Genomic DNA, 19055 nt, shown 5'->3' on the forward strand with positions numbered 1-19055 from the left:
CGTTAGCTTCTCTGGGTGTTTCCTGGAGGTATGCCATGCCCCCTCCTGGTTTGGTTTAGTTAGAAAATCTTTTACATGATCAGTTCATATGCCACATATGCCACTATAATCGTGGACGAAGTAAGGCGTTTTCGAGAAATGGGGTATGTAGTTTTTGGACTTGCTACAAGTCTCTCTCTCTATTTATCTATTTCTATCTTTTATGTAGTTATTGGCTTTCTTCGAATCGATTCTCTTTGTTTGAAAAATACCTAAGTTAAGGTGCAGTGATAACCAATTTGTGCATTGATAAAAACTTGTGCAGTGATAACCTTTTTGAACTCTTAAAAAGAATTCGGTAGCCTGACCATAACCAGGGCAATCAAAAAAGAGGGGGCGGGGGGCAAAATGCCCCATGCCTCAAGGTAAAACGTTTTGAACAAATGCAAGAAAATGACTGCGAGAAATAATTCTGAAAAGCATTTTGAGCTAATCTTGGACATGTTTGGCAAACTTTTAAGCTCGCTTTACTCACAGGGGCCACGCCTTTCAGTTTTGATGCAAGCCCTGCACATTTTATCGGCGGCCCTAAACATACCAGATACACTATTAGCCAGGACTAAATAGTCAAACAAACAGGAGTGATGATTGAATCAAAACTGCTTGCGAATTACATATTAAGTTGCGTAAAGGCCTGTCAAACTTTCTGTCGAATTCTGCCAAACAAGATTTGTTTTCAAATGTACTCTCCCTGAAGAAATTAATGAAGCTGAGTCGAAATATAAAAAATGAAGAAAAGATAAAAAGCAGAAAGTCAAGGATTGGTTTATTTCTTAGATTGATTTGAAGGAGAATATGCTGATATTTTGAATGACTTGTCAATCGCATTAATGGATTATTCTAGTATCTTTTCGGCAAAATGGCGTGGTCAAAATAAAGGGCGTGGTCAGCAAATTTTTTTAGAGGCACGCCTAAAACATCTATTTACAGCAACAAAATGTGCAGTGATTCATTTTCCTTAAAATTAGGTATGGTTTGAAAATTGTCATATATCTTGTGACAAATGATCCAATGATTTCCTTCAGACAGATAATTACCTTGTATTTGGCCTATTTTAAGGACCAATTCAGCTACCCCAGTAGTATTATTTAAGGAAAGAAATTTGAAATGTAGAAATTCAATGCGATTTGCTTGGTCTTTCAAGTTGACACGTATAACAGGATACCCATCATACCCGTACTATCAGATTTTGCGCGCATTCTCGTTTCTCGCCCACCAGAAGAGAAAAACAAAACAATATGGAGGAATTTTTTTACAACTTTATTGACAAATTTAGCGAACAGGCTTCAACTTATGGGAATGATTTATTCTCGACATAGATTGAGACAGCGTCGCCTGTTGGAAACGTTTCACCCTCTTCCTCCTCATTTGGGTAGGCCGCTATAAAGTTTTTATAGATGTTCTCGTACTTAGAACGAATAGTCTCCCAGTCCTGGCCATCGGCTAACTTTGAAGTTTTGTACTCCAGCGTGATCTTCAGGAGTAGGGCCATTTATTTGTCGCTCCAAATAAACATTTTGTTACCACTTTTCGAATTCGAGTTGCTAATGACATAAGAAATACGCATGTGCGTTCCTCCCTAAGGGCCGATTTGCGATCGATCCCGTGTAAACATATAATGTTTTGGGATCGATCCCGTCTAAACGCATACGAAATTTACGGATCGATCCCGTTTCTCCCGTGTAAATGGGGTCTTACTTTTCGGTAAACCTTAAAGGCTTCTTGTGAGAAAACGCGCGCCATCTTCTTTTCGTAGACCTGGTGAGATTCTGAGATTTAAGGTGGGGATGTAATGTTAATAGTGACTTGGAAATACAGGTGTAGTAAATGAAGTCGCCAACCAGACACATAATAGCAACTGCAAAATTCTGAATGGTTGCGAAGTAATCATTATTCATTGTTGTTACTGCTTGAATGGTTCTCGTTGTGTTTATTTATTAAATATAAATTTGCTTTTTTGATTCCATGACACCTGTTTTTGCACAACGTGCCATTAATTCGCGGTGATAATGAGCTTTGGGACGATCTCAGCTCGCCAGATGTCACCTGGGTGTGCTAGCGTTGGTTCTTTTGGGAATATGGTGTCCCTCGCGGCTTTCTTGTCGGCTTGTTCCCCGAGGTGTGAAGGTCTTTTGACGTTTCTGTTCAGTAGCACCTTGAGGATTTCATTTGGAGACCAGGGTTGAGTTCACACCGCGTCAACCCCGCGTGTCCGGGCTGGTGTTGAAGGGTTCTCTTCATATTACAATATGCCCATAAGAAATCTGTCAAAATTTGATACAAAGAAGTTTTTGAGAAAGACGGTGAAATTCAAAAAGTCTGCCCATAATTCAGAATTTTTCTAAGTCAAACATAAACAATTTTCTTGAATGATTACAATGTTTAGGCCACTTATTATGATTTTTGTGAAATTTCTGTTCCCCGTTTTAAAAGGTTGGATAACCGAATGCTTTTTAGACATCCAGTTTATGGGTTTTAGGTTGCCTGTCAATCTAAACACTTCTAGCCTTCGCGCAGCCTCAGACACTTCTACTCTTCGGGATAGAAGTGTCTGAGGCTGCGCGCAGGCTAAACACTTCACAATCGACACATTTCTCAGCATAGACGTAGACTTGCATTTTTTTCAGGGAGGCTCAAAAAATTAATGACAATTCCTAATGGCAGCTGCTGGTGTCACAGGATAAAAAAGGATTAGCTAAGGGCTTAAAGGTGATTTTTTCGTGCATTTTTCATTATCGAGGAAGAAGAAACACACATGAGATGATGGAAAGTGTATTTTTAAATCATAATCAGTTTCTTTAGGTTGAAATCATCAGTTCTATTTAGGCACACAAAATGTTTATGCGTGGAACCAATAATATAACAAACTAATCTAAAAATTGGTGAAGCACTTCCTTATTTTCCAGGGGGGGCTCAGCCCCCCCCCCTCGGTTTTCCTCAGGAGGGGCTGAAGCCCCAGAGCCCCCCCTAAGTTTCTCAGGGTGTCTGGAGAGGTAAAGGGACCTCGTCGTTTTGATCCTTAGATGACCAGGGAGACCTGAACACTTTCCTAGAGCGCAATAGCTAGCAATTGCGTATAATTTAAGAAAGTGTTAACAATGTTCAGCCTCAATTTTCGAGAAAAAAAGTAAGAACAGCCAACCTGAACTGCAATTTCCAGGTTCTTGTAAAAAGGAATGTAGAAAAGTTTACAAAAATTTACTGTTAAATCATTTTGATAATTGAAGGTGGGTTTCTAGCGCTATGCTGCTATAATTACGAGGGATTTCAATCGAATTAGCAATAACGTTCATGAAGTACCAAGTTACATTTTGGTGATAATTAGATACAACTTCAGCTATTTTAATTACTCAATTTGCTAACAACGCAAGTTATTGTTCCCTTTAATTAATTAACCTAGAGCTCTTTGATTAAAAGACATAAATCTAACGAAAATACACAACACATTTAAAAAAGAATCAACTTTGGTTTCTTTTGTCTAAATGGCACGTTTGTCAGAAATTGTAATTATGTCTTTTAAAAATCAAGAGATAATGGAAATCACGTTTACCATAATAACGCCCTCATTGAGCGCTTGTACCATTAAAACATGTAAGTCTTCAGTTTTAAGTTAAGTCACACCTTTTGGGGATGGTTAAGGCAACGTTTTTTATGAAATCTTCTCCTTCGTGGATGGGTAAATTTCTTTAATGATTGTGGCCTATCTTATGAGACAAACTACCTGAATTTTTGCTATCATCTAGAACCAAGACCCCCCCCTTCCGAAGGTTTGATGACTAATTCCCATGAAAAAATACATATTAATAATTTCCATATGGTATCTAAAAATGTTTGTGTAATGTGTATGGTGTGCAAAAATTCTTTATGCAAACTGAATGCTGTTTCATTTATGTATTTGTTCTTCAAAATGTTATCTTTTTCATGTTAAATTCTTCTCCTCGTCTCGTGTCCCATATGCTTGAAATTGATGACGTAACTTACTGCCAACCTTTAGAAAATAACTTATTGTTGAGTGGTTCAAATAATATGACGCTTCAGAATAAAATAATATGGAATTGATAGCACTCTAATGATTTTTTCATAAGATATTATGGGACTCGGCTAGCCTGTGTGTCAGACCCCTAACTCTACTTTCAATGTAAGGGCTTGGAAAATAGGCAAGCAAATTTGGCATTTGAGGAAAGGAACCGTCGACCATGTGTGGGTGAAGCTGCAAATAGGTAGCAAAAAATCTGCGTGCATGAAATAGAGAAAGTTAGAATTCTTATAACGATTTAAGACTAAAGGGTGTTTACAATTGGGGAATAATTATGGGCTAACTGGTGGCGAATCTTAGGGCCTATTAGAGAATGTCCAACTGGTGCACAGGGACTGATCTTAGAGGCAAGGGTTAGATAATGATCAGATTTTGGTGCCACACCCTTCAGGTGCCTAAAGAATGTTTAAAACGCCCATTTTTACAATTTCGTTTTTAACTATAAGATATAGAAGATGTGAAAATAAATAAAGTTGAAGTTTGGCGTCATTTGACTACTACTGACTACCAGAAAATATTTTCACCGAATCAAGGGCAAAATTCATCGAATAATACAAGAATATTGCGGGGTTTGTAGACAGAGGGGGACAAGCAATTATCGTTAGGCCTGTAACCATAGAATGGCCGTTGTAGTTCTGTTGCCAGTTTCACCCTACGTTTTGTCAAGCTCTTGGAAGGGTGAGACCCCTGTGTCCCTATCCCTATGGTTCATCCAGAAACCTGGTGGCTTTGGCGGTACATTCCTGCCAAAGCGGGGATGCGCCCTGTTAATGTTAACATTAATTTTTGTATACCTCGTGTTGTCTTTTTACATATTTAAAAAACTTTCGGTATTTAACGGTCTAATATGAGAACCAGTTACAAATACTTTTCTGTCAGTCACCAAAACACCGTAAATTTACATTGCCAACAGCAAATTACTTCCCCTTGTAACTCATTAATTAACAAACAATGTATGTCGTAAAATTTACGATCGTCTGAAGTTTTTGACATACTTGTGGCATTACCGGCTACCGGAAAAGAGCAATTAGAGGAAGCAAGTTTTATCAATGGGGGTTGTCTGGTTTTTTGCTCCTCGGTGAATTCTATTGGTTTCTCGGTTGGAAAGGAAATCATACCCTTCCAGAAAACTACGCAGAATTTGACCTTGCTTTCTTGACCCAAAGTGTTTCACCGTGAATTTCTGTTTTCACATCAAGGCAAATATCAACAAATCCATTTCCATCGGATACCAATTTGGCCCCATACTGTACAGGCCCTCTTTTGCCAAAAATGTTTGCATGCTATTGAAGGTCAAATAGGGCTACGAACAGTAAAACAAAAAACTCCAAAATAAAATGGAAGTCGGTATTGGGGAATGGGGTCCTTTCCCTCCATTGTAATTTGCCCTACTTCAAATCTAGCTTTTGACGTGATCTTGAATCCAACGAATCTCTGTTTACAAATACCTTATTACGTAATACAATTTTGTTGATCTTACCAAAAGTGAAAGAACTCCTTGTTAGCATTAAAATTGATCTTTGTTTTGTATTCGCTAAAAAGTTGCACCTGCAAGTCATGGGAAACTTCAACAGTTCCACAGTTCAGTAAAGTTTAATCTCCATAGTAACACGCCCCTATTGTTTAAACAGAAACAATCCAGCACCTGCCCATTAAAAACGCCATTTGGCCAATCAAGTTGGGTAACTTCAAAATGATTGGCAGGTTCATTGTCTATTAGCCAATGAAATTATCTGTATTGTTATTACATTGACCAATCATGTTTCTTATTATGTTGGGATTATGTAGCGCTGCAACCGCTGACACGAGCACTTGTCCTTTGTTCTCAGCAAGCTTCGTATTGAGAGAGAGTTTGGCCAGCGGTTTTTTCAACGTTCCCGCCTCACGAATTCAAAATCTGTAAACAAGATGGAGGCTATACCGATCACAAACTGTTCTTCGACTTTACCCTCTCTATCTCGAGGAGTAATCCCATCTAAAAGACTTTGCAGAAATCTGTTTGGACCTGTGGATCACGAAGAAGTGAAAAGTGTTCTCGACCAGGAACTCATCGAAGAACAACAGCAGAAATGCGAAGAATGGTGTTTCAATTTTTCTGAGGGCACTCCTATACTCAATGGTAGACTTGTATGGGAAGAGATCGCCGAAAGAAAAGAGTATGTTCTATCACCAGAACCTCAAAAGCCTGTCAGCGAGGAAAGAAGAGTTCCGAATCTACACGAGGAGCAAGAAAGCAAAGACAAAGATGTTTTCGATAAACTTCAAAAAGCTGTCGTACGACCATCTACGACGAAGTCTCCTGAAATCGTAAAAATCACCCCAGCTGTTACAAAAGAAACTGAAGCAAATAAACTGAAAGTCCCTTCAAACCCTGATCGTAAAAGAAAGAAGCAATACAAAACTATAACTGGTAAGTGTTCAACTTCCGAGAAAATTGTTATGTTGTTGACCCAAAACGAAAGGAGCTTTAATCGATTTAAGCTTCGTTCGTTTTGTTAGCGTCACCTATCTACGTAACTCCAATGTTTTTATAGCATGATTCGAGCAGATATTATTGTACGTAAGTTTGGAGTAAGTTGCGTTTAGACAAAGAACTACTCTCATCTGATGAAAAAAGCCCTTTATTATTACAATGTGAAATTATCCCACAAGGACAGGTTAAGTAGACTTTTGCAGTGTTCAGCCGTCGTTACAATATCGAGGCTATCAACAATGCTTTCGATCGTTCTTTCTGTTTTGTTTTCATCAACGTACCCATTCACTGAATATCCTCAGCCATGAATAAACTTTTGAAAAAGTCCCGCTGTTTGGCCTTTTGATTGTTCGAGTTTGAATTCGCAGCAATATTTGAATAGCTGTTGTGAATTTTAGAGAAACTTTTTCGTAAACTTGGGGATTTAAGGGGAATGTTTTGTAAAGTTTCTTTAATTCTCTCTGTAGGCAAACGCAACTTGATCGGTTTTTTTCGAAACTTAATTGATCGTAAATCATTTTTATGGAGAAATTAAACCTTTCGTTTCTCAACAGTTATCATTGTGCAAAATATTAACTTGACGATCAATATTTTGAAGTGGGAACATCAATAGCGTTTTTTCTTAGGACGAAAAACCGCGTTAAACCGGGTGATTTTCGAAATCCATACACCAGGTGTCACAATTCGTCCATGCCGCCCTTTGTTGGCGCGTGGCCTGGCAGTCTCTGGATTGGTTAGAAAGAACTTTGCCCAAGGCGCAGCGTCTTTGTCGCACCCAATCCAAAACACTATCAAAATGGCTCATACGTTTTGGGAATTTGCCTTTTAATCGATCAAACAACTTCCAATTTCAAAAAGAGTTTTGAAATTTAAAACGGCCTTTTTACCAAACCAAAACTTTTCTTTGATAAAATTTTCTCATGTGGTCTTCCTTTTTGGCTGCTAAGTTTCCTTGAAGCAGCAGCCCAGATTTTCCGATCACTTCTGTTTGTGCATCACCCCGTTTGAACGTTCAAGTTGTCAGATTTTATTAAAGTTGTATTTCTGAAATGTTTTGCTTTACTTTCAGATTTCATGAAACAGAAAAAGCGTCGTCGAGTGAGCTATTCAAACGAAACTGAAAAGACTGGTCATTCCAAGATGGCGGATTCATCTCGGGGCGTCCAAGATGACCTCGCTCTAGGATCCCCAGCCAAGAAGGTAATTTCGTATCCTATTTAATAAACAGCAAAATTATCTCGTTAGTGATGTATCATGTGAAAACCACAAAAATAAAACGAAGGGCTGCTTATTGTTAGATATTACTTGGGTTTTGTATAATATGAAAATTATCTTAACCATTGGGCTAAATGTTATTTCAAAGATAGATCGATTGACACTGACTTCCTTTGCGGTTATGAGAAACAATTAACTTAGGCCCACAAGTCGGTATAAACAAAAACAAGGTTTGAACTCTGAATTTCAATGATTTTTCTTTCGACTTATGCTTTCGACTTTTTGTTCTAAGAATGGTGTGATTTCCTAATCTAAATTATGTTAAGTTTCTTGCGTAAACTAGAAGACAATGAATGTCCTAATAAATACACGATATCAAAGCTGTATGATAATTCTAACCTATTTTCCAACTCCAATATTCTTGAAAGTTTCCCTTCTTTCCAACGGCTAAACATTGTTTCTGGTGCTTTTAAATCAAATCATATAAAAGTTTTAGCTTGACCGATAGTTTCGATGTTAAAGATATTACCAAATGACTCCTATTTGATCCGTACAAATAGTTACGCAAAGAAAAAAGGGGATGAAAATGTGGAAAACTTGAAAACAACATTGTTTTTTGAAATACTAATTTAGGACCATTGCCAAACCACAAATAATCTGTTTTAAGTTGAAAAAGGGAAATATGTTACATAACTGTTTTCCAGCTACTGAAAACGAAGGACGGAAAAGGAAAATAAATCCACGAAATCTTTGTCCCTTTTAAGTTAACCACCACGAGATTGCCTCTTCGCATGATCTCAGCCTATCCATTCTTTAAATTCTAAAGAAGACCGTTTTTCATATCACGTAAGCTGGCCAAGCCCTGATGTAAACATCGTGATACCATAGGCCACACCTCTTTAAAAGGTCAAGAAGATTAACTCGGCATAAACACCATATCTTTGTTGGGCGGTCATGTATCATCAGGAAGTGCTATTTTGTAGAAATCGTAGAATACAGATTTTGAAGTATTCTCTTTGATTGTTTAAAAAAACCTTGTGGTAAAGGCTATTCCTGTTAGTGATCAAAAATGGATTTACGGACCTTCAAAAAATGTATATTTGATAGAATCTTCGCCAGTGAGGAGGAAATAGGCGTTTCTAAATACTTAGCTGTTTGGCAAAGCTTTATCAGTCCTTGAGTATTCATGATACCTTTTGTACTCTTTTAAGAACTTTTAAGAATGTTAAAGAATTAGTTATGTATCTAGAGGTAAATATAAATGTTTTAAGCGTTGAGATTATCAGGAGTAAGCTTCACTAGAAAAGGGCTTTTTGTTGACATTTTCAAACGAACATGGAGTAGCTACTACGGAGTATTGTTGTGAATGGGACTCATTGAGAAAAGAGCCATTGGAATTGATAAGGTTTTTTGAAAGACTCTCGCTGCCAGGGTATGATCTTCGGTCCAGCGGGATAAAAGGCAGATTAGAGATAATCTGTTCTCTTGTAAATCAGCATCATTATCGGCTCATAAGCCCATCACTTTGAAATATAAATGGCCTCCTAGGGTTCCCTATGGCGGTTGATAAGTAATTATCGAAATGATTGCTGTGGGAAAATAATAACATACTTTTATTTGTGATGCCCGCGTAGCATATGTGGAGACTTTAATCGAGATGCTTGTTATCCAGCTTCGTTTTTAAGGATTTTCTCCAGCAGGAACATTAGTGTTCACAGTCAACCCGAAGATTTGTTTAGCTTCTTAGTTTCCAATAACTGTTAGCTTTGTTTAACAATTTTTAATCGATTTTTGATCTATTGTTTACGGAAATGTGTTTTCGGAGATCACCTTCCAACGTTGTATAATCCGCTCTGTAGCAAGTCATATTTGCGCTTCAAATGGCAAGCTTCCCTCAGTTATATTTTCTTGAGTCGAAACTTTCAGGATTTTTTTGACATTATCTTTCTTTCATAGGTCCGTGTCTGGAATGGGACTGGCAAGACGACTTCATAAACCCAACATTTATTCACATTGATTATAACATGTTTGGAGTGCGTTTAAAGAAGAATTCTTTCAATTATGAAAGAAACGAATTTTATTTGATATTCCTTCAAAGTATACGGAGAGACAAATATTTTCTTAAAGGAAATCTAGATTTATGTAGGAAACGTGTATTTAAAGAAGACGTAGGCTCGTTTTAAAGTGCCTATATTTGGTGATTTTAACGTCGGGTTTCTAAAATAACATCCGCAAAAATTCACAGTGATGGTAGGGTGGGTTTTAAGGTATTATGACATAGGCTGAATTTTAGACAAATCACGTTAACTAAATTATTGAAAATCTTGACTTTATGAAGATTTTAGGGAAAATACCCCTCTACCCTGCTGTACCGCACGGTGCGAGCTATAAAGAGTGCTTGTGTTCTTCGGTTTGTACGTTCTGTTTGCTGTTGTAAATTTCTCGTGTTTGGGTCCACGCATAATGCAAACCACAGACGAAAAAACTATTTACTTTGCTTGGAAAATGCTACGAAAGAGCGGTCATTCATGTACGTTTATTTCCCCATTGTCGGATTTTAACACAAAACAGACCTTAAAAATTTCTTTGAATCTTTGTTCAAAGACATTTTTGAATTCTTTACCGCCATAAAGATTGTTTGAAAAGCAGATCTGTAAAGACAAATATGTTCGGCTGTAGTTAAAAATTAAGAAAACATATGGAAACTGATATCTATTTAAAAGTTACCATTTTTCCCGTTCTCAATGTGTTTCTAGAGCCAAGCACACCTATTATTCTAGACTCTTATGTATAGCAAAGTGGTATATACTCTTACTGTGTAACTTAAGTTCGCAAAAATGTTGTATATAGAATAACACCGAGTGTTTTGCAAAGAAAAGAAGAATTTTGTATAGTATATGTGGAAGAATTTCGTACATAAGCAGAACTGATGTTTTTTTCTACTGTTGCTGATCTGATATTCATTTTTAATTAGTTTAGTCCACTTTCATTCAGAATTGGTGGAATTGGTTTTCATAAAAGGGCCGTTCGATCTCGGTTTTTGTAATTATTCAGGAGATTCACATGAAATCCTGGCTGTAGTTCCTTTTTTATGAGAAAATTTCTCATACATAAACTAAAAATTCTGATGACAGCAGCTAGCCCATCAACAAGATGACAACAGACCAAATAATTAAAATTTCAGTTACAAAAGAATGAATAGAAGCTGGGAATTTCTTCAAAAACCCTCGACTGAAGCCTGCTCCCTTATACTTTTGTCGTTCCGGCTTCCCTGCCCTCCTCTAAGGTTAATCTTTGCTTTGTCTGAACAATGTAAGGCTTGTCTTATCGGGATTCAACTGCAGAAAACAAAAGGTGCAGCTATTCCCCTATCTGTCGAGATTATCAGCCGCTAGATCGAGGGTGGGGGCTTGAATGAGGGAGCGCTTATTAACGTTCTCTTAAAATTTCAACTCAAATGATTTATTTAAAAATCCCTTACCTTTTGTCAAGCTCACTTTGAAAAACAAAGCAGTCTCCAATTTACTTTTACAATAAAAACATCGTAAACATGTTTTGAGCATTTGTAAGAAAATGGTTAACGAATTCTGAATTTTCCTTGCCCATTTATTCTTGCTTGAAATCTGCTGCTTAGATAGGTATCAGTATATTACAGTTAACATTAGTTTTCATGTTTCTCATGCAGTGTCCAGCGCCGTGTAGACAGAGCTATACACACATTTGATGTTTGGAACAGGTCGGTGCTAATTGATCATCAAGTAATTGTAAGATCAGACAACAACCTACACTGATGCTGATTTTAGCACAATCATTTATTTTGGGCTGAAAACATGGATTGTAAAACCTGGCATGTTGGATGGGGGGCTTATCCAAAAAATTTATTTTAATGGTGACGGCTGATTCGAGAGAAGGGAAGGTCGTGGCCCAAGCAGGGGTCACATTTTACAGGGGAAGGGAAGGTCCATGCACATTTCATTTACATTTGATGGCCAAAAATATTCTATGCAATGGCCCCTCAACTTTAAATTCAATTCGTGGCCCTGGTTTTATGAAGAATGCGAAATTCAACGAGAACTGTATACATTTTAAACTTTGCAGTCAAAACAAACACCTCATTTTGCATCCTCGCTTTCAAACTACACATGTTTCTATTCAAATGGGAAGGAGGATTGTTTGGGAGGGGAAGTTCTTTTCTGGCAGCCGAGCAATTCCAAGTTGGGATAGCGCTACTTCAAACTTCCTTATCTTCGAATTTCAGGAACTCAAATCACTCAAAGTTTTGTGGTAAAAAGAATAATAAAAGGTAACGAGATATCTTTTTCCTTTCGCAATGTTGCTAATACTTGCGCAGAATGTTGATACTTGCCGCAACATGTTGATAGTTTGCAAGCTCCGACATGAAGGAACTCAAACCAGGAAATGAGCAGTCGATAGTGAACCTGCTCTTTTTGTGTCCTGCTAACTTGCACAAACTGATTTTTGAAAAGAAAATTAAGTTTGTTTTTTTCCAGTCCCAATGCTTCTTTATGTTGAAGAACATAAGTTTGCCCCATATTAGTTTCTGTATTTCGTTCTGTTCTGAGGGACAGGTAAATGAAATACTTTGGCCTAACCAGTGGTAGTAAGTCCTTTCAATTTAGAGTTGGTCTATCGTAATAAATTATGAAAATAAACGTTAATAGTTATATCAAGGGATGCTTTTTGAGCTTTTAGTCAGTCAACTTTATTTATTTAATGGAAGACAACTCGGCCCTCTTTAAGACCGTAGGGTGTCTAGCGAGGCGTTGTCCCAACATTAGGCCTGTTGAGAGACAGAATGTTAAATTATTTTGTTTCCTGCGATGTTTTAAAAATCAACGTGGGTTATTTTTTCACAATTCATGTACCGTTTCTACTGAAGCGCAAAATTCCATAACTTCTTCATAGCTCTATCAGAAAAGATATCTGCGGGACCCTTGTTCTCCAGTCTGCAGTGTATGGCAACTGCATACCCGAGATGTTTTTTTTCTAAAATTTTCCTGCATACCTGATAATTGATGTGGCATTCGGAGATTTGAGCGTAAAATGGGTGTGTCATATTGCTTAGGGCTAATGAATAATTGGCAGTTGCTTAGCCAATGTGGTAAGGTTAGAGGGGGGGGGGCAAATTGCAGTTGAACAAGGAAAAATTGGGGGTCCACACCCTTTTGAATGCCAGAAAATGCCCCTTTTCAAAGATATTTTTTGCCATTTTGGGGGCGGCGGCATCTGTCATTTCTTACCTCCCCCTTGCTACGCCACTGAGAATTAGGTTTCCTCAAGATTGATACAATCTTGCAATGGTTTGATAATTAAATAATTATATCAATCATGTACATTTTCTTATTTTGGTTAATTTTGCTTCTTAACCACTTATCTTTGGGCTCTAGCACTGTTTTTAATAACTGATTATCCTCAGGCTCTAGCACAGTTTTTCACACCAATGTGACACAACTGAAGTGCATACTTCAACCTAAGTGCACACTTGCACACATGAAATTTGCTCTTGCGTATTTGAGATCCCGTTGGAAGCTGTCATACTCTGCATGCAGTCCCACTTGTTCTTTAAAACTTTATTTGTTTTCTAAGGTATGGGGCCTCTTCTGACTTCCCTTTATCGGTTGGAACAGTGTGCCTACTTGACCCCTTCCCCTAAAACCGCCTCTGTATTTCCCTTTCCATCATGCCAGTAGATGTCATTGAAAATCTGTCCATTTGCCCTTTGTTTAGAAGACATTTAGGAGACATATGGGTGTAGTTAGATAGAAAAAAATTCAGATTGAAAGCCCTCTTGTACCTATGTTTGTGATTGTGTTGTGTGTTTGTGGGTATGTTGTTTGTGTTTGTGGTTCTAGGTAAAATGGCTGCAGACACACAACCTAATTTATCAATAAATTTTATTCAAGTATACATTTGATGAGAAAAGGGTCTAAGAAAATTCCCATCTTATCTCTCTCTTTGATTTAATTGGCATTCACATACAATTTAGCTTATGGATATTAAAATGGCAAATTAGAAGCACCCATTAAAGGCATATTTCCAAATTCATGTTTATTCTTGAGACTATTTATGTGCAAAGCATATTGATTAAGGAAAATAACTATTAACTTGTCTTTTTTAAAGTTCTCACTTCTATATAGACATAGCTGTGCACACTTTTGTGTGTAGAACTGGACAGTTATAATTTGCAACTCTAATGCCTCGATCCATGGAGCCAGCTGTCAGTGCCTCCATGGCCAAGAAAGATCTGTCACATACTCTGCAATGTGACAATGTGAATTTCAAGAATGTCCTGACAAAGCAAGCTTTTGCAAAACTGCACATGCATGGTTCTCATCATAAGATAATGGCTTTTAAAAATTCAAGAAAATGAAATGGGCAAAGATTGCATTTGAAAATATTTAAAATGTTTAGAGTAAAATTGGAAAGATATTTTCCTAAACAATTACCTCTCCTTGAAATGTTGATTGAAAATTTTGAAGGGTTCTGTTGAATGCATCTTTTTCTTTTGCCTAATTTGCCATGTTAAAACCCCAAAGTGGAGTATACGTGTACAAACATTTATCATTTGGTAGACCAAGGGGAATTTTTCAGCAGGATCAGAAATTTTATTCTGATGATTTTAGCAATTCAAAGCTATATGTTTGAATTCAAATAAGCTTAGTTTCCTTATTTATCTCAAATCTTGTTATTTGGTACAAACACCTACTTTTTCTAAGTTTTATTCTTGTAACACTGTTTTGGATTCTTAGGCTGCCCTCTTCTTTTTAATGACCACCTCAGTCAGGATTTGTTGATAATTTTCACGTGCAATAAATTTCCCCCTCTTTTTAATTCTAAGAGTGAATGGTGTTTATGATGTTTATCAATTATTTTTAAATATTATGGTAAAGTCTCTTCTCTGTTTTAGTTGAATATGGCAACTAATGAACTACAAGAAAAGTTGGCAAGAAGAGATAAAATCAATGAAGGTGAAGCTGCTCCATCTAAAGTTTCTCAATCAGTTTATGCTGAATTCAAGGAATTCTCCATCCTTGAAATAAAAGAATATCGCAAAGTCTTTCAAAAGTAAGTTATCTGATACATTAAACTTTAAACCAGTTTAGTCTATTTCTCCTTTTTTCTCATGGCTATTACAAATATATATCTTTAGTCCAAACAACTTTCTCAAGCTTCTTCTGCCATTTCCACAAAAAAATACAAAGGGGGAGAAGATTTCATTCCACCATTAACCTCATTAATCCAGTACCATCCCTCTCTACCCAGCTTAACATGTGCAATGCTGAATAAACACATATGCAGGATTTTTAGAAGCTAAAGAAGAAGTCATACACGATAAAAAAGCAGGTTTCTCTTCTTGAAGGTTTCCTCTTACTGAGCACCTGTAGAGGGCTGGGAGCATGGAAGCGTGGGGGCAGTGGAGGAGGGGGGAATGGGGAATTTCCATAAAGTTCTTAAAGGCATGCAAAAAATTTACTTGCTCTTGGTTTTTGGCATGTTTAGCCCCTCTCCCCCCAAAAACATTTAAGCCCCTAAGTCTCTAATATGCTCTGCAGCTCTTTGTCGAAGGCATATAATGATCCCAGTATCAAGAGCAAGAGAAACTAAATGCTTACTTACTTTGGTAATGAGGAAAATTTATTTCTCCTTCATTTATTCAAACAAACTCCTTCTTCCTGCCCCTCCTTGTTTTTTTTAGGAGAAGTATCCCCCTGTTTACCTCAATCCCAATTCCTTAAAGATTTTTATGGTGTTTAGGTGAATGGTTAAACAGTTGCCAATTTTGCTCTCTAGATATGATATGGATCATAGCAACTTTATTGATTTCATGGAACTCAAGCTAATGATGGAAAAATTAGGAGAACCACAAACTCATCTTGGGTTAAAGGAAATGATCAAAGCAGTGGACGAAGATAATGATGGACAAATAAGCTTTAGAGAGGTAACACTAAGTTTGGCATACTTTTTCAGTACTTCTCTGATTGCTTATTTTTATCTGTTTTTGCATTTCCAGCCTAAAGCCAATTGATAATATGATATTTTGGAGCAAAATACCCTAACTTAATACCCTAGTTTTATTGAGTTTAAAGTTTGTTAATCTTGTAAATTTTTACTTTTTTACACTATCTTGTTCATTTGCTTGCGAGCTTTTATTTCTTGAAATTATTCCCCATGCAACAAATTATATATTCTTGGGTGCCTAACAATCAACCAGTGCTAATTAATTTCTAATAAAATTTTCAACATGCACCCTAGAGTCTTATGGTTTTTAGAAACTCTGCCCATCTAGTGTCAGAAAAGACTACCTTCTTCTCGCATAAACGTAATCTGAATACAGGCTACCCAGTGTTAATATGCACCTTAAAAAGCTCCTGTGGTGGTGTCATTTTTACAAAACAAGTGTATTAAGTCTTTTTACCTTCTAAAAATGCAGTGAGAGATCTCTGTGTCCAATTTTCAGGGTAATTTGATTGATAAATCTTTTCTAGTTCATGCTGATATTCAAATATGCCAAAGACGGAACATTGCAAGTAGAGGGTTTGCTGAAAATTGCAGATTGTTGCAACGTATCAGAAGAAGGTGTTAGTGGTGCAAAATCTTTTTTCGAAGCCAAGGTAATCGCAGCCCTTTTTATGCTATTGTATATTGTCAAGTTTACATATATAAATTTAAAGTTAATTGATTATATATTAAAGTATGATAAGTGAAATACGCGAAGATAGCAGCATTAGCCCATCTGTTGTGCAGGGCATTGTGATATGCAGAGAAGCTGAAGTTGTTTTTATATTTAGAGTATCAGTCCTCCATATATTCAGCAAAAGTCTCCTGGCAGTCGCCTTCCATAAGTTCCCTTGGAAACGGGAATGCAACTCCTGAAAAACTTTTTATATTTTAAAAGTTTAACATGAGGATGCTTGCGAAGTAGGATCCCCTTATGAATGCAACGAAATAAAGAACCAATTGTTTACACATACAATCAAAATATAACAGTAGGTTTTCCCTCTTTTATCAACATCCAGGAGACAAAGGGAGAGGGTACTAGTTATGGACTAGCTTCAGCTAACTTTGTGTCTTTAATTCCTTTGTGCCTTCTCAGTACCTCCATTAAAATGGTAAGAGCCCCATCTCCACCCATCTGAATCTGTCATGATGACCACAGGTGAAATTATACCCCAATAGCGAGAGAGGGAACGTCACTGCCTGCTCTTTTGTCCACAATGTACAGGAGGCTCAACTTAAATGTGCAGGTGGCGAAAATACTGTCCAATACATCAATATAATACCGTTGCATGGGAGATGGGAGTAGTTTTATGTAAACATGTCATCGTTATATTGACTTTTTCCTGAGATTTGAGAGGGGCATAACCTATAAAGCAAATATATTATATATCATGTCGTTTGTTTGATTGTCACATTTACCCCTTACCTTTTCCCTTACCTTCTACCTTTTCCTTATCTTTCCTATCCAGGACGTAAACAGTAAATACCCTCTTCTCGTTCCTCATCCAGGTAGAGGTGAAGAGGCTCAGTAGGGCTGAGTCCCCTTTGTCTATACTAAAAATGAACCTTTTCTACTTTTGCTATCGTTTTTGTAGACATTGTGCACAAAGGGCTCCATGACATTACACCCCCTGCGTCCAAGAAAGAAACAGCGAACATTTTCTCTCTTCGGGTTCTTGCCTCGCATTATAACATAGTTTATTCTCTTCAGGTTCAACAGCAAACAAATGACAATAAATTTGAACAAGAAATAAGAGCTGAACAGGAAAAGAAAAAGAAGGAGTTGCTGGAAGCAAAAGAGAGGCGAGAAGCGTTCAAGCAGAAGGCAGCGACGTTTCAGTAAACTTTTGGTTCAATATGTGTTCTAAGGGCCTAGGATAGTTCGCCAAATTCATATATCACATTCTCTTGGACAAAAGTGCAAAAATAATCAGATTATTTATTCAATAACGAATACTAATTATCAAGATTTAACTTGAACAATTTAATCTAATGGCAAGTATTCCGCGGTTTAGAAAAATGCAAATTGTTGGTCTCAGATCCATGATTTAGGAAAATAGCAAGTTGTTATTGAATAATTGATAAAACACCATCAGTTATCAAATCACGCGCCGAATCAAGATATCTGTCTGAACCAATCAGAATAGCTACTATTACATGGTAGAAGTCACATGTCATAAATCTTGATTCTTTCCTACTTATGTTATACGCGCTCTGAAAAGCTATTCTTCCTGCTGGTAAAAATCTTTTTCTTGACGACAGTTATCCTTTAAGTAAATGGAAACACTCATTCTCGCAAGTAGTTTCTCAGTTAAATATATTGAAATGTTTTTTATCTCTTTTCTTGTTGGTATAAGAGAACCGTTCGGATTAACGCACTTTTGTGGAATTAAATATTATAATAGTTGAATATTAATACATTTTGAATTATCGAGCAAATGTTCTAATGTAAAGGGGGCTGTTTTCATATAAAGTGTTGGGAGGTATTTCTAAATGTAAATTTGCAATGATAAATTCTAGCTTTGCATCATTGAAGGAAGCATCGTTTCGTATAACATTATTTTTTAAAATTTGACGTAGTTAGTTTTTGCCCGCTTTGTGGACGTCATCTTTCAGTTTGTATTTATCTTCTTAGAATCATTTATTAATAATTTCATTCTATATGTTCTTATAAAGATTTTTAGTTTCTTGCCTCTTTCTCAAAGACCATTAATGTACTTATCATCTTTTTATACTGACACTTAAAGACCTGCTACTCCTACTTGGTCCCACTACTTGGAACTTATTCATAGCGAGGCCTGTCCATAATGAGGCATATCACTTAAAATCGATATTCTTCCTGTTCTTTGTACGAATTTCCAGTCCTCCTTTCCCGTGAGGTGACAAGTACTTAAGAGAAACATTAGACGCTGCGTTTTGGGAATTATGCGTTACTTCTATTGTTTTAAAAACAATGCAACGATCAAGTAATTTATATAAACCAACAACTTTTTATGAATCCCAAAAGCCACACGGGAATGTTACTGTTGAAAATGGGACCACTTTTTAACAGATTTACCAGTCGTTTGTAGAAATGACTGTGTGGTTAGGCCTGTTGACTAGCAAACAGATACTAAGGAAAGCGCCGATAGTTGCCAATGATACAACATAAAAATACATGCCGAGACAAGTGGAACCTGGTTTTCACTGGGACACAGTTTTTTCTCAGGATACTTCCCTTTTCTTACAATGACACCCATGTCCATAGCTAAACTCCACAGGAATAGTGAAGTC

General features: G+C 36.9%; 2 protein-coding genes across 4 annotated transcripts in view; both read left to right on the forward strand.

Moving 5' to 3' along the window:
* LOC135681634 (uncharacterized) overlaps positions 1-10689 on the forward strand; it is a 15623-nt gene extending 4934 nt beyond the window's left edge. For 2 of the 3 annotated variants that reach the window (XM_065196217.2, XM_065196209.2), the window contains exons 2-4: positions 5905-6485; positions 7618-7748; positions 9720-10689. In XM_065196217.2, coding sequence (XP_065052289.2) covers positions 5984-6485; positions 7618-7748; positions 9720-9758 — 672 coding nt within the window. In that variant the 5' untranslated portion in view covers positions 5905-5983 and the 3' untranslated portion in view covers positions 9759-10689. Of the gene's footprint in view, positions 1-5805; positions 6486-7617; positions 7749-9719 lie in introns of those variants that run through there. The other variant, XM_089113494.1, reaches the window with a different exon arrangement.
* A 1218-nt stretch (positions 10690-11907) lies between these two features.
* LOC135681652 (EF-hand domain-containing protein D2) lies at positions 11908-18457 on the forward strand. Its single transcript, XM_065196228.2, has 5 exons — positions 11908-12066; positions 14692-14849; positions 15576-15723; positions 16271-16396; positions 17494-18457. The coding sequence occupies exons 2-5, from the start codon at positions 14698-14700 to the stop codon at positions 17623-17625; spliced, it is 558 nt and encodes a 185-aa protein (XP_065052300.1). The 5' UTR covers positions 11908-12066; positions 14692-14697; the 3' UTR covers positions 17626-18457.
* The last annotated feature ends 598 nt before the right edge of the window (positions 18458-19055 follow it).

Source organism: Rhopilema esculentum, chromosome 17 (assembly GCF_057945365.1).
Source record: "Rhopilema esculentum isolate cy_ngs chromosome 17, ASM5794536v1, whole genome shotgun sequence".
In the NCBI taxonomy this organism is placed as follows: Eukaryota; Metazoa; Cnidaria; class Scyphozoa; order Rhizostomeae; family Rhizostomatidae; genus Rhopilema; species Rhopilema esculentum.

What these genes read in the sequence shown, in the direction of transcription:
- LOC135681652 (XM_065196228.2), top strand. Translation starts at nt 14,698, where the DNA reads ATGGCAACTAATGAACTACAAGAAAAGTTGGCAAGAAGAGATAAAATC. An exon ending in GACAAATAAGCTTTAGAGAG is followed by an intron (nt 15,724 to 16,270) that starts GTAACACTAAGT and finishes AATCTTTTCTAG; the next exon opens with TTCATGCTGATATTCAAATA. An exon ending in AATCTTTTTTCGAAGCCAAG is followed by an intron (nt 16,397 to 17,493) that starts GTAATCGCAGCC and finishes TATTCTCTTCAG; the next exon opens with GTTCAACAGCAAACAAATGA.